At 42.9% G+C, this 15,227-nt stretch overlaps 1 protein-coding gene across 1 annotated transcript in view; it reads right to left on the bottom strand.

Moving 5' to 3' along the window:
• NSMAF (neutral sphingomyelinase activation associated factor) overlaps positions 1 to 14,921 on the bottom strand; it is a 48,718-nt gene extending 33,797 nt beyond the window's left edge. The window contains exons 1-8 of the mRNA XM_072151849.1: positions 14,734 to 14,921; positions 7,246 to 7,335; positions 4,916 to 4,994; positions 4,774 to 4,832; positions 4,647 to 4,683; positions 3,702 to 3,752; positions 1,854 to 1,925; positions 738 to 785 (exon numbers count right to left, since the gene is read on the bottom strand). Of these exons, the coding sequence (XP_072007950.1) occupies positions 738 to 785; positions 1,854 to 1,925; positions 3,702 to 3,752; positions 4,647 to 4,683; positions 4,774 to 4,832; positions 4,916 to 4,994; positions 7,246 to 7,335; positions 14,734 to 14,783 (486 nt within the window). The 5' untranslated portion in view covers positions 14,784 to 14,921. The remainder of the gene's footprint in view (positions 1 to 737; positions 786 to 1,853; positions 1,926 to 3,701; positions 3,753 to 4,646; positions 4,684 to 4,773; positions 4,833 to 4,915; positions 4,995 to 7,245; positions 7,336 to 14,733) is intronic.
• Between the last annotated feature and the right edge of the window lie 306 nt (positions 14,922 to 15,227).

The following is a 15,227-nucleotide window of genomic DNA, read 5'->3' as shown; positions in this document are numbered from 1 at the left end:
GAAGAGAGGAGCATGACTCTAGGAGCATGAGGTTCTAGGAATACAACGAAAAGGAATCCTGCACCATGTATTATTCAATGAATTATCTGTGACTGGAGTGTTCCTTGAACGCACCATTACCTCCACCATTATAACCTCATAGGTACGTACATCTTTGGTAGTGGGATCTAATGCCATCACTGTGCTAGATTAAACTGTAGTCTAGAGGGCAGTCTTAGAGGGTGCATGGTGAGTTCCTCACTTGCAGGGTGGGCCTTAATGGTGCACAGATGCCTGTGTGTCGACAGTGTGTACCTGTTGAACTGTCATAATAAAGAGAACACAATTTTCTGGCACTCCCTGCACTGTTCTGGAAGTGTGCACCATTATTTTTTTTTTTTGGTGCAACTTTGACATACAGCATGACACAATTCTGTTGAGTCCCTGTATTAAAATGTGGCGCAAACTCTGACTAAGCACAAAAACACCCCTTTAGGTGCACATTTTTCTGTCTTGTTGACACAAAACTGGCTCAGACACATTATAAATACGTGTGCAAGCTCCAAAGTTGTTCCTTCTAGTGCAAAGTCAGACAGAAAAATAGATCTGGGCCACTGTGTGTTTGTCTGGTGTTTTTAAAATTAATAAAGGTTACAATTTACTTGCCACTATACCCCTCTCACTCCTTTCCCCTTTCCTACATTATATAACTGTATATGGATTTTGGCTTGGTCACATCAACAAAACAAGACACATACCATTGCCGTCTGATCTCCAAGTTTTTCTAGACGTGAAGCTCTCTGAAGCTGTAAAAATAGAATAATTGAAGTTTCCTTGAAAATGCATCCTGTCGCACGCATTCACTTACAGATCGTGTGATATAGATCATGTGACATTATTACCTCAATTATACTATAGATCTAAGAAGACTGCACAGTTATACACAAATATTAGACTGTTGTTGGCTGATCCTTATTACACAGTAAAGTGTATAGGAGGCTCACTGCCAGCAATCATCCCACAAAATGTCATCCATTCCATAAACACTGCTCAAAAAAAAATAAAGGGAACACTCAAATAACACATCCTGGATCTGAATGAATTAAATATTCTCATTGAATACTTTGTTGAATGTGCTAACAACAAAATCACAAAAAAAAAAAATCATCAATGGAAATCAGATTTAATAACCAATTAAGGCCTGGATTTGGAGTCACCCACAAAATTACAGTGGAAAAACACACTACAGGTTGATGCAACTTTTATCTAATGTCCTTAAAACAAGTCAAAATGAGGCTCAGTAGTGTGTATGACCTCCACTTGACTAGATCTGTGCCTTACCACAATTGTGTCTCTGAGCACCCTGGGTAGTTCCTTGGACCTCATGATTCTCATGTGCGCCGTGAGGTCTTAAATAGGCAGGTATGCGCCTTACCTAATCAAGTCCAATCACTTTAATTAAACAAAGCTGGACTCCAATGAAGGAGTAGTACCAGATCAGAAGGAAATGGACAGCATGTGAGTTAATAAGAGTGTCAGTTTTTCCTGTTTAATAAATTCGCAAAAATATCTAAGTTCCTGGGTTTTTTTCTGTCAAGATGGGGTGCAGATTGTTTATTAATGAGCAAAAAAAATGTTTTTGATCTTACCAATTAGCTGCAATGAAACAAAGTAAAAAATTATAAAGGGACTGTATAAATTTTTTAATACCCGATATAGCCAATGGGAAAAAATAAGTCAAACTCATCACTAGCCCTGCAATTACAAATATCTGCAGTCTTATTTGCAGCATCTCATTACCATAGGATTTTTATTTACAAAGCAATCCCTAGTAAAAAAAAAAAAAACACTTCCTCATCAGAAAAAGATAATACCTGAAGAACAGTCTGGACAACGTCATCTGCCTTTCTAGAATCTTCCAGCTGAAAGAAAAAACGGCCTCCACCCTGAAAAACAAAATTGAATACACCAAGTTCAATTTTAAAAAGAATAGTCTATAGCCAAGCCTAAGAAGAGGCACATGGCTTTAATCTTTGGGGCCACCATATAGAAGCCCCTCCATGAATAAGACAATGGTAGGAATAGAGACAAAGACAGATAACCAAGAAAGATGAGTTGTACAAATATTTGAATGGTCAAATACAGGGGCTGTGGCCAAAACAAGGGGTGGTCCTTTACACCTATGAGAGGCGGTTCTACCATAACGATAGACAGGAGCATCTGCTACACATAGAGGAGGAGGCTGTTCTACCATCACCATACACTAGGTGTAGAGGACGCTCCCTGAGGAGAGGTGGTTCTACCATCACCATCCATAGGCAAAGGGCATCCTCTACACCTAGAGGAGAGGCGGTTCTACCATCACCATAGACAGGGGACATCCTCTACACCTAGAGGAGAGGTGGTTCTACCATCACCATAGACAGGGGCATCCTCTACACCTAGAGGAGAGGTGGTTCTACCATCAAAGACAGGGGCATCCTCTACACCTAGATGAGAGATTGTTCTACCATCACCATAAACAGGGGACATCCTCTACACCTAGAGGAGAGGAGGTTCTACCAGCACCATAGACAGGGATTCTGTACTGTAAGAGCAGCAAGCCTGTGGACTATCACAGGAGGTTGTGTTACAGAACTAAATTTGATCCATGGATTTATGAGGACTGCCTTTTTTGGAGTAGAGAAGGAATATTTTCTCTTCAATGGACCATGTACAAGTCATTTTTCCTTCCTCTGGATTAACACTGTAGGAGTACAGATTGGACTTTATGAACCAGCATCTTTTTATCAGCCTTATCTACTATAATAGTATGAACTTTCAAAATAGGCTGCTCAGCTATTTTAAATATAGTCATTATCCTAATAAAATACTGTTAAGACTGGATTCACACCACGCAAGGATATGTTGGGAGGATTCTTGAAGTATCCGACTGTATACAAATGCGCTGTCCTGTTGCTCCCTCCCCCTTGAAAGAAGGAGGAGGAGTGAAGATCAGCAGTAGCCAGTGATTGGCTGCTACTGATGTTTAGGGTGTTTCCCTGGTGAAATAACTTTCCTTAGATGGACAGTAACATTACTGTGGATCTCCCTGAGGGTACACACAGCAGAGGCTGGGGGTGGATACAATACTTTGCATCCATCCCTCAGACTCCAGTCGTCTCCGGGGAATGTATACATCACTCAGCTAGAGCAAGCGGAATAATATAGTATAGTGTTTCCATCCTTTGTTTCCCTCAGTCTGTGACTTAACTGTGTAGATGGAGGCAAAAAGGATACCAGTGGATACTATGGATACGCTAAGCGTACGCGTCTGAAGATTTCCTGAGGTATGGAGAAACTGAGATGTGAATGTAGCTTTAGAAGGCTTACCGGAAGACCACTTTACACGTTTACAGCATCTTACAGCCTTTGCTGGAAGCCCTCAGCAATAACTGGGATGCTGCAAGCTCAAAAATGTTATTCAGCAGGTTTCAGTCTTGCTATGTACTCTCAATCTGAACCACAATGCTGCTACTCTGGGTCAAAGCAGAGTGATTTTAGGCAGATCAAAGGCGACACATCCAAACAAATTGGAAATTTTATTAACAGAACTGGGGTTTTTGTGAGAGATGAGCTGCTGAAAAGACAGAATACTTAGAAGAGAAAGAGAAATCTGCCTACAAAATGAACATCATGGTAAAACACAGCGGAGGTACAAATAAGAGAAGAATAGAACTTACACGCATTAGTTTATATGGAGAAACAATGTTTTGTTCTTTGATGAGATAAACCTAAATGAACACAAACAAACAATTAAGAATCACATATAAAACAAATACTCTGCATAATTGATGAAGCAGATGTTCCAGTGTATTTTCCTTCACTGGTAATTTTTCATAGATCTCTCTCCTGTCATCAACCCGAGTTTTCCTTAAAGGGAGCCTGTCACCATGAACCTTATTTTCCTTAAAGACATTTTGCAGAAGCTTATCACACCTGCATTGCAAATCTGCCTTTCTTCCTTCTCTAAGCATTTGCATTGCAATATAATTGTGTGTTATAACTTACATGGCATCCTGACAGAATCCTTGATGGTTTGGATGCAATTCAAAAAATATGTGACTTGTCTGTGCTGCAGACCCCTCAGCTTTGTGCTCCTGCACAGCTCCTCCCTCCTGCTCCTTCACAGAGGTCACAGCCTGATGAGCTGCCATCAGTGGGGGAGGGAGGAGCTGTACAGGAGCACAAGGGGTGGGGGGGGGGGCAAGAGCTGAGGAGTACCCAGCAGAGACAAGTCATATGTTGTTTTTTGAAATGCATCCAAACCAAAGCCCAAACCCTGGGACTACACAGAGGATTCTGTCAGGGTGCAAGGTAAGTTATATTGTAATACAAATGCTTAGAGAAATTTGAAAGACATATTTGCACTGCAGGTGTCATGGGCTTCTGCAACCTGTCTTTAGTGAAAATGAGTTCCCTAGTGACAGGTTCCCTTTAATGATGCTCAGTTAGAGCGTTGCTCAAGAGGGATTTTACAAAAGGTTTTTTAATAAGCATTATGATAATTGTACCATATACACACTTCAGGTCACTATTAGAAAATTTGCCCCATTATGAATTTCCCTCGTACAGGATATTGTGGGAGCCTGTGAATAAAATTTTGCTTGTCAGCAAATAAAATTTACCTGATTGAATGCAACAGTAAATCGCTTGTGCTTATTGCTAAAAATGAAAAAAAAAGGGATTTAAAAAAAAATGATAAACTTAGTATCACACATTATATCATCGTAAAAAAACTACTAAAGTCCATACTTTCTGAATAGATCTTCGCCATCTTCCACTTCAATTTTTAAGCAATCTCGCAGTGCAATCTGTAACAACCATTGAAAAATATTGCATTATAAATTTTTTTTACATTACTGAAATATATATATTCTGGAAAAAAACAACTTACCTTAAGTATTGGTTCTTCAATTTTATCAGGTTCAAATATGAGAGATTTTGAGCAGATTTTCAGGGAGCCGCTTACGCTTCTGAGTAAAATAAGTGAATCACGGTAAATGTCAAAGGCAAAATTATCATGTTTATTTATAAAGATCCTTTTTTTTTTTTTTTAAGGAAAACCTTTCATTCAAAATTGAAGTATGATCTGCAGGCATCATGAATCTGTATAACTTGTCATTGGAATCTCTGCTCTTTAATGTTAAGAAATCATAAATGGTCTAATCAGTGATTTACTGCCTCCCCTCTATTACATACACAAAGAGCTGCAAGTAATACAGCCGTCTCATTCTGCTCTATAACATCCCACCTGTAGATAGGACACTGCCTACAACCTGCTCAGCTCTTCTTGCTCTACAACATCCCACCTGTAGATAGGACACTGCGTACAACCTGCTCAGCTCCTCCTGCTCTACAACATCCCACCTGTAGATAGGACACTGCGTACAACCTGCTCAGCTCCTCCTGTTCTACAACATGCCGCCTGTAGATGGGACACTATGTATTGCAGAACATATTCCAGATTACTGTGCCTTGTATACAACTAAAAGCTATCAAGACCAAATTATACATTGAGGATAAAATAAAAACAATGAAAGACCATAATGTTTCTGAGTAGCTGTAGACAACCAAGTTGGGATATCTCACACTTGGCGTCTAGAGGTATAAACAATAACAGTGTAAAATATAATTGATATCAGTTAAGTTTACCCCAGATCAGGTGGCTTAGACGTGCCCCAATGTCCGGGTTTTTTTTTTTCTACTTTTTTCATTGATATAAACATTTGTTTGTGCCGAGGCTTAGAGGCAACACAAATTCTGTAGATAAAAGTCAATGGGGTTCTATATCATTAGGTAGGCTACATGTGATTGCCTTTGGAGCCATGCAGTCAAACGCTGCGCTAATGTACGGGACGTATATAAGCGATCGGGCCCAGGCCCACCCCCATATGCTTGCGCTGCAACTGTAAACACAGTGCTAGCAGTATGTGTGACCGCACATATTGATTATCAGTAATCAATAAATTAGGAACAGGCTGGGGCAGGCTTTTTTCTTTTTTTTTTAAATAAACTTGTACTCACATCCTCTGTCGCGGTCTGTCGCCCGGGGAGCTACCGGCAGGCCCAGCCACTCCCATCCGTCACCATATCCTAACGCAGTGGTTTCCCTCCCTATCTCTCAGCATTGTAGGTGTTGGGATATGGTGACGGATGAGAGTGGCCGGGCCGGCCGAAAGCTCCCCGAGCGCAGCTTCAGGGACACGGATTGGATGGACCGTGGCGTGGAAAACCGGGAGCGATGGAAGAGGTGAGTACACATTTTTTTGGGTGGGGGGGGGGTTTTGTTTGTTTTTTTTTTTTTAAAGCCCGCCCCAGCCGGTCCATAATTTATTAGTAGTCTCGGAGAGCCCCTTTACTGAATCTCTCAGTGCTGTCTGTGAAGTTGTTTTTTTTTTAATAATCACAAGATGAGTAAAAAAAATATTTCTGAGTAGCAGGCCTCGCCATTTTTTTTTACCCCTGAAAAATTCATTGCAATTTTTTTTGGCCACTTTTTTAAGCCAAAAGCCCAAAAACAAGATAAATAACCCCCAGTGTTTTTCCCACATTATTCTGACTCCACATCACCTGCATCTGAGCACCGGATACCATCATCTATCAATACGGTGTCTGAAGGCTTGATGTACATGCCCCTCCTCTCACACTTCCTGGAGTCATGCCCCTCCTCTCACACTTCCTGGAGTCATGCCCCTCCTCTCACACTTCCTGGAGTCATGCCCCTCCTCTCACACTTCCTGGAGTCATGCCCCTCCTCTCAGGCCCTCGAATCATAGTAGCCGATTGTTCAACGTACACAGGTTTAGACAGGAGAGAGTTCAATTGAGCTCATTCCACTATTTGATTTGTATCTGCACACATTACACTCGGGTCTTGCACCTATGTTTTGTCTACCATCCTCATCTCAAAGTGGTGTATACATTTCTGGACAAGCTCTTTGAAACCTTCCAAGGTTTTATCTATATATACACAGCATGTTTGATTTGTTAACTCCAAAAATGCCAACTACCGCAGTAATCTAAGGGAAAAAACATTTGCACATTTTGAGAATGGGGGAAGAATGTTCTATGTAAATTTACCCCACACATCTCTCCACCTTGCTTAACTAGATGCTTTACTGCAGCATCTTCAATAAATTGAGATCCCATGTAAAATCTAATTGTACTCTAAAATAATATGTGCACTAGTCCCATGGATTTAGATCAAGCCTATTAATTACCTTACCTCTCTCTCCCCTCTCCTGCTTTACATATATGATGTGCTAAATGCTGCTCAAAAAAGTATTCCTCCAAGTCCAAAAGCAACAACGAGAACCTACAAGAAGAAAGAAAAACATTATGTATATGAAAAGGACAAGTGTTCTCATCTTTGTTTGCTCTATATATGACCGCAATAAGTAGTAAATCTATCATTATGAAATATCATACAAAAGCACAACAATCCTATAAATAACGGAACAAACACTGTGAAAGACTAGACATGGTAATGCATCATACTAAGTTTTGGAACACATAGATCCTAAGTAGCCCTGGGACATGTTACTAGAAGCACAGTAAATACAGACCTCAATGTAATTGTGAAAATTGTTTAATGAAGCTGAAAGGAAAAAAAAAACAAACAAACACAGATTTCGAGCGAACCCATCAAATTGAACATGAATAATCTGCTCAGATTGTCCCGCTTAATGACATGCTGCTGCCATATAAGACATATATTCACTTCCTCCTGCTCTATAACATGCTGCCTGCATATAGCACACTGTGTACAGTCATTTCAGTTCCACCTGCTCTATAACAGGCTGCCTGCAGGCTGCCTTAAAGGGAACCTGTCAGCAGGAGACCCATTTTTAGCACTCCTCCAGTCCCCACAGTGCATAGTTCATGCACTGCCAAAGAGTTTTTGTATAAAAATAGGTTTTATAGAAAAAAATATATGTTATATAGCACCTTTCATTAGCATCTGCTGTGTGACTAGGCAGTTGCCAAAAGGGAGGGGCTGGAAAGGAGCAATTCCCCCCCACCCTTGGGAAACATGTGACCTTTTCAAATATATGAATAACTCCCCACACTCGGGATTGGCTGTAGAGGAGCAGGGGGCGACACTAAGCCCAGTGATGGGTGTTTTCATATATTTGAAAAGGTCACATGGAGTAGCTGTTCCCCAAGGGTGGGGGGGAACTCCTCCTTTCCAGCCCCTCCCAAAAGGCAACTGCCTAGTCACACAGCAGATGCTAATGAAAGGTACAATATAACAGATCTTTTTTTCTGTAAAACCAATTTTTTATACAAAAACACTTTGGCAGTGTATGTACTATGCTCTGTGGGGACTGGGGGAGTGCTAAAAATGGGTCTCCTGGTGACAGGTTCCCTTTAAGGTAGATCCGATGGCAGGTTCATGTAATCTATATAAGTATAGCCCTTTTATGGCATATCCTTTAGTCCCCCATATCTTTTATAGGTTTTAATTGCCCAAATTTACTTAGAAATTTACTGAAGATGCTACTGGGGCATGGAGTAGCCAGAGCTGAGGCTACAGGGCGCTGCTACTCGACGCCCCAGTAGCCTCTTGTGATCTGCCTATAAAGCCTTCTTCAGCGAGCAGCTACGCAAAGCCAGGTTCTGCTTATGCGCAGGCTGGCAGCTGCCCGGTCTTGGCTCCAAAGCCAAGCATAACCAGGCACCGCGGACGAGTGCGCACAACTATGAGGAGCTGCACACTGAAGATGGCTTGGTAGGCGGATTGCAAGAGGCTACTGGGGCGTGGAGTAGCCGCCCCATGTAGCCTCAGCTCTAGCTACTCCACACCCCACCTCCACAACGCCTCTTTAGTAAATTTGCATATTTGGGCAACTAAAAATGATAAAAGATACGGGGGACTGAAGGATTAGTCATAACAGGAAACTGTATAAATTATTGCTATAACCATAACACTATTTTAATGTTCTGTGAAAAAAGGAAGAAATCGTCTGCTTTTCACTGCCAATTTTGGCCACGTTCATGTGCGGGCAGCATAGGGGACACCATCTATATTTCATACACCAGTAGGTCTAGCATGAAATGTGGATTTCTGTGAGCTTCCCGCACCTTTTCCCTATCCTAGAAATACCATACTGCAGCTTACACCAAGCCGTGTGTTGGTTTTACAACAACTTATATCTTTCCAGGGTCATGTACCGTCAGGAAGACTGCTTCAGCCCTGACTTCATGTAACCATCATTGTCTCAACAGTTCAGAACAATAATGATGTCCATAAAGATAACAGGAACCAACTAATGGACCCAATTACAGTCAATCAGGTCTCCTGGACACCATTGGTGAACTCACAGTCAGCATTAGGGTACATTTCTACTTTTAGATGTTTGTTGCTTTAAAAAAAACAGACAACAACAATGTAGGAAGGAAAAATTAGAGGTAAAGCACTTGACATTTCCTTCCCTTTAGACTGCTCAAATAAATTTAAACACATCCAAACCGGATCAAATAGCCCCTTCGACCCATTATGACGTACCGTTAAGTAGGCATTGAGCAGCCAACACCCACCGCTGGAACTGATCATGGGTGTTAACCATTTACCTTCCGCTGCCATGGCCGGGATAGACCACTGTTCCCATGGCAGCCTGGAGTCTGTATGAGACTGGACAGGATCTATAACAGTGGTCCGGGGGCACAACAGAACTGTGGAGGAGACTGGCAGAAAAGGGGACCAAGCACCAGAGCAGTGTGAGAGACTAGCAATGTCCTGTGCCTGCAGATGGGCTGAAGTCATTCAGAGCAAAGTCCTGTGCACTCCCTACTGATTGGTGATGGTTGTAACCTTGAGAAAGTTTTGTTATAATCTTTTTCTGTGCTACAGTCATTGCTGTTCTCTAATTATGACCATCACATTTTTTTTAAAGGTCTCCTGTTGATGTACATTGCATCTCTTATAAAAAAAAAACATCCATCAAATGACAATTTTTTATTTATTTTTTTTAAATCAAGGGCTCATACATTGTTCTTAAATTTGATTTGCAGTGTATATGCAGCATTTCTTTTTCCAAAGCCAAAAGTGAAGGAAAAGTAAAAGTTAACTTTTATACTTCCTATTCCTTCTAAATCCACTTCTATCTCTGTCTAGAAACACCAGTGAGAGTAACATTTCATCGCTTTCCGGCGCTCTGCCACTTCCCTAATTGCTTCCACTGTAAACATCTTGCTACAGCAGTATTCTGTACAGTACATGGAAGCTAAACCCACGGGTGGATCCTACAGAGAGAACAAGCAAAGCAAAGGTTCAAATCCTCAATTAGAATCTGGAGCAATAGCTGACTTTCTGCAGAGTTTCTAGTGTTTGAAATCCTGATGACAGGTTCCCTTTTAAGCGGGTTAATCCATTAGAGCAGGGGTCAGGAACCTTTTTGGCTGAGAGAGCCATGAACGCCACATATTTTAAAATGTTATTCTATAAGGGCCGTACCATATGCGCATGCCCCCCAGTAGATAGGTAGTCCAATATCACGGGTGCCCCTGCGATCTAGGACCCATGCCCCTCTCCGGTGCCCCTTTCCAAGCTCAGTCAACTCGCCACTTTCCGGCTCCCGTCCTGGCTGGCCAGCGCGTGCCGGCACTCACGGATTTAAAGGGCCAGTGCCCCGCTGATCGGCGCTGCCCACTTCCCAGGTTCCTATATATAAAGACCGGTGGCTCCAAGCATTCCCAGTCGGATCTTAGTGCTTCATGCCTATGAGGAAGCTATCCACAGTGTTACCTTCCCAAGTGTTGACCTCCCATTGTGACCTCAGAGATGTTACTGATTCAGCTCCTCCGCTGCCAGCCCTGATCTCTTGCTCCATCCCCGACCACGCATAATTGCCACCTGCCTTGACGGTCTGCCTGTTCCTGACTACGAGACTGCCTAGTGATCCTGTACCTCGACCTTGGAAACACAGTGCACAAGTCGCGCCTGTGGAATGACCTGGTTGTACCACGCTGTAGACTGGTGGGCTCTGGTGAAGACTGGGTGCCACTTACATTCTGGTCCCAGGTGTCTGCTCACATCATTGTCCACGGTGGTCCAGGGGGTTCCCTATTCCAAATCCTGACACCCACCACATGCCTCCCAGTAGATAGGTAGCCATAGCACATGTCCCCCAGGTAGCCATAGAACATGCCCCCAAGTAGATAGGTAGCCACAGCACACGCCCCCAGAATATATATAGCTAGCCAAAGCATGCTCCCATTAGATAGGTAGCCACATCACATACTCCCAGTAGATAGGCAGTCACAGCATATGCCCCCAAGTAGATCGGTAGCCACAGCACATGCCCCCTGGTAGATAGGTTGCAAAAAAGAAAAGAATATTTACATACCAGCACTCCCAGCAGCCAGCTCCTCATCGCTCCCACGCTCTTCTCTTTGACCCAGACGATGGCAGTGATGGCGCCTGTGTCGTGCAAAGGACATAGGCAGCAGTAACATCGCTGCCTGTGTCCCAGTGATCAGTCTAAGACACACACAGCAGCCATCACTATTTATTAAAGATCTGTCTGAGAGCCAGATGCAGCCAACAAAAGAGCCATATCTGGCTCCTGAGCCATAGGTTCCTTACCCCTGCATTAGAGCAACGATAATTGTTAATCAGAAGCAGAGAAGCTGAAGAGATACAATAGAGATACACATCCTACTGGAGACAAAGACAAATGTGATCAGGAGCAAATGATATAATGTACCTCTAGTTCAACTCCATTACAAAATGTGCAAAGAAAGAAACAACGTTCTCCAATTCACAACATGTCACACTTTGCATAATCCCCGATATCAAATAAGAAAAATCCCTTTACATTATCTCAGATACAAGGGAATTTTTGTTTACATCCAGAAAATCCCCATATCATACCCATAGAATAAGACCTCCGTACCAGATTGGTTGCATTCAGCACTCACACTCTTCAGCCGTTCTCAGAAGCTGAAACACAGAGAACGGAACAAGAAGCAGACAGCGCAGTCCATTTAAAAACGCATGAGTTTTTGAACGTTTTCCATGCGATTGGCTGCTTACATTCTGTTTATTTATTAAGATAATTGGGGATAACGGACTAAAAACGCCATGTGTGGCATCACCCTTATTGTTTTAGGCGACACAACACGTTACACCTGATATAGGCTCAAGTCCTGAGCGGAAACGTGTCGTACAATAAAATATAGTTGAAGAATCCCACTGCACCAGTCATATGTTAGGTCCATCCCTGCTCACTCTGTAGAAATACATTATATCCATATGGACTAAGGTGAGAACACATGCTTATTCACATTTGTACCTCTCCACTGAGTCTGCAACCCCCCCCCCCCTGCCTCTGTGCCTTCATTTTTTTGGGTGGACTGTAGCAGGAAACTTATTCCCAGTACTTACCGCTAAAAGAAATGGCAGATGCTCTGCAGTAACCTGCTCTGCTTCCTGTCCCATTCTCTGTTATCAGCTCCTGAGAACAGCTGAAGTTTGTGGGTGCTGGGTGTCTGACAGCCACCAACCTCATAGTGACCCTTTATTCCATGGATATGATAACAGAATATTTTATTCTGGAAAAAAAATTCTGTTGTAATTTGTAGGGGATTTTCTGGCTGAATGCAAAAAATTCCCTTATACCTGAAAGAAGACCATCAATATAAAATAATTGGGACACTCCGCATTCTTCTCCTTCCAGATCAGGGATTATGGGAAGTGTAATGTTGAACACCACAGAACATTGAATTAATTTCTTGCCTTGCACATTTGCTAATGGAGGTGAAGTATATAAGTACATTATATCGCTGGCTCCTCATCTTATTCGTCTGTGTCTCCAGCAATAAGTGTATTTCTATTATATCCCATCAGCTTCTCAGTGTCAGATTATGACCAATTATCGTTACTTTAATGGATTAACTTTCTGTGTTGCTCTAATGTTAATAAAAAAAAAAAGACCAATCTGCTATTATGGAATTGTCCTTAAAGGGAACCTACCACCACGATTCTACCTCTAAAAGGTAGAACGGGTGGTAGGTGGATGTAATGGACGTGAGCTAATCCTCATGTCCCCGCTCTCTTTTTTAAACTTTAATACCCTAATATGTAAATTTTCTTAAGCGGCTACTGGGGCGTGGAGTAGCCGGACATGAAGCTACACGTCGCGGCTACTCCACGCCCCAGTAGTCTCTTTTCTCCTCCTACCCAGACATCTTCGCCACTGCTCCGAAGCCGGAGCTACTGCACATGCACAGAACTCCGGCTTCTCTGACGAGGGTGCGCAGCTCCTCTAGCAGGGTAGGACATCTATCCATGGTTCTATCCCTGGTCATGTGATATCACACAGGTACATGGCTTGTTATATCCCTGGTCATGTGATGTCACACACCTGCATGGGTCATTATATTCCTGGTCATGTAATGTCACACAGGTGCAAGGCTTGTTATATCCCTGGTCATATGATGTCACACAGGTGCACGGCTCTTTATATGCCTGCTCATGTGATGTCAAACAGGTGCATGGCTTGTTATACCCTTGGTTATGTGATGCCACACAGGTGCACGGCTTGTTATATCCCTGGTCATGTGATATCACACAGGTGCATGGCATCACATGACTAAGGTCCGGGTTTTATCCGCAGAAAGTAAACAATGATGCTTCCTATAGACAGCATCGGCAGACGCTCATGAATGACACATAAGTCAGTCCCTATAGGTGATCATTACCCACCACAGTACTTATCTGCTCTAATAAATTAGGACTGAATGTCATCTTTCACCGAGCTCCCTACCTACAAGTTGTCTGAGACACACCTCCTGTCTCCTCATTGGTCAGGTTGTTGATTCTCAGTCCCTCCTCCACTGCTATGACACATAACTGGATGTTGGGAATAAATAAGCCTTCCAAGGAATTCCTGCCTATTTTGAGAATAATTTACAAATACTAAACTGCCCACACAAAGATAATGAAAGTCAGGAAATATATGTAAACATGGTCACACTATACAGCATTCTGTTAGACTATATACTTCCTGACTGTGTGGAATGGGCTTGTTCATCAGGATGTCATTATACCCCGAGTATTATAACACACACCTCTTATATTAATAATAATATCCTGCTCCACACATAATAGACAGCAGCACACGATAATAAGTTCCATAAAGAATTCCTTCATCCAATCAGCATTGTAGAGTGTGACAATCTCACAGGGTCACGAGGTCAGAGGACATGTGATTGTGTCTCACTATTCTGCATTGTGCTTTTTATTACTTGGGTTTGGGGGTGTTATAGAGTGGGGAGGGTGACCCTTTCAGAGGCCAAGTGCCCACACTGTAGAACTGAATGCCGCCCATCCTGGCCTCTCCAGTACTGCTGTGTTTGGGGGGTTCTGTGTTTGACTATTGGGTCCTCCAATGATCAGCAGAATGAGTGGGAATATGGGACTTTTCAGACTGCCGGTGATTTGCTCGGTATCAGAGGTAGTAAGTCTCACAGGACTGAATGGGTCAGACTTGGGGATCCAGCAGGAAGACAATTATTAAGCAATAATTGGTGTACAGCCCCTTTAAGTGACATTTACAATTATAAGACGCCCCCTGCTGACTGTATATATAAAGCACACGCCATACAATTATCCAGCTGTACAACTGACAAGCACAATCCCTACACTGTCCCAGAGCCCCCGCAGCCTCATGGCCGCCCCAATGTCTATCTGGCTTCAGCGGCCACTTACCTCTCCTTAGAGGACAGCTGCAGGGAGTCTGCTCTCCTCCAGAAAGCCATGGGCGAGCAGGGAGACTACGTACAGCGCCGGCCACTCATCAGTCACTGAGCTGCCGGAGCGCTGAGCGATGACAACGGCCTCCTGATTGGCTGGAAGTTCCCGTAGCGCTGTCTACGTACAACACATGTTTGTGAATAACAAGTAGCGTAGGATTGGCCGCTGTGTTAGTTCCTCATTTGCGGCTCGCCCTGTGATTGGCTGAGGCGCGCAGATGCCGGTGTTTACGGAAGAGAGACAGTGTCATGGTTGGCACACAGCGCACGCGTCACGGGCTCCGTGTACATCCCCCATCCGTGTCCGGCAGGATGGGGGAAGAGACATTGGTTCACCTTAAAAAAAAAAACATTAAAACAATGAAAAACCATACAAACCTTTATATCAATGTTATCTAACTGCATACAGTGAAAATATACACAGGTTTTTCTTACGGTGTCTATTTTATA

The sequence above is a fragment of the Engystomops pustulosus genome, chromosome 5 (assembly GCF_040894005.1).
Source record: "Engystomops pustulosus chromosome 5, aEngPut4.maternal, whole genome shotgun sequence".
NCBI lineage: Eukaryota > Metazoa > Chordata > Amphibia > Anura > Leptodactylidae > Engystomops > Engystomops pustulosus.
Note: the sequence above shows the minus strand (reverse complement) of the source record. Positions and strands in the feature narration are given on the sequence as shown.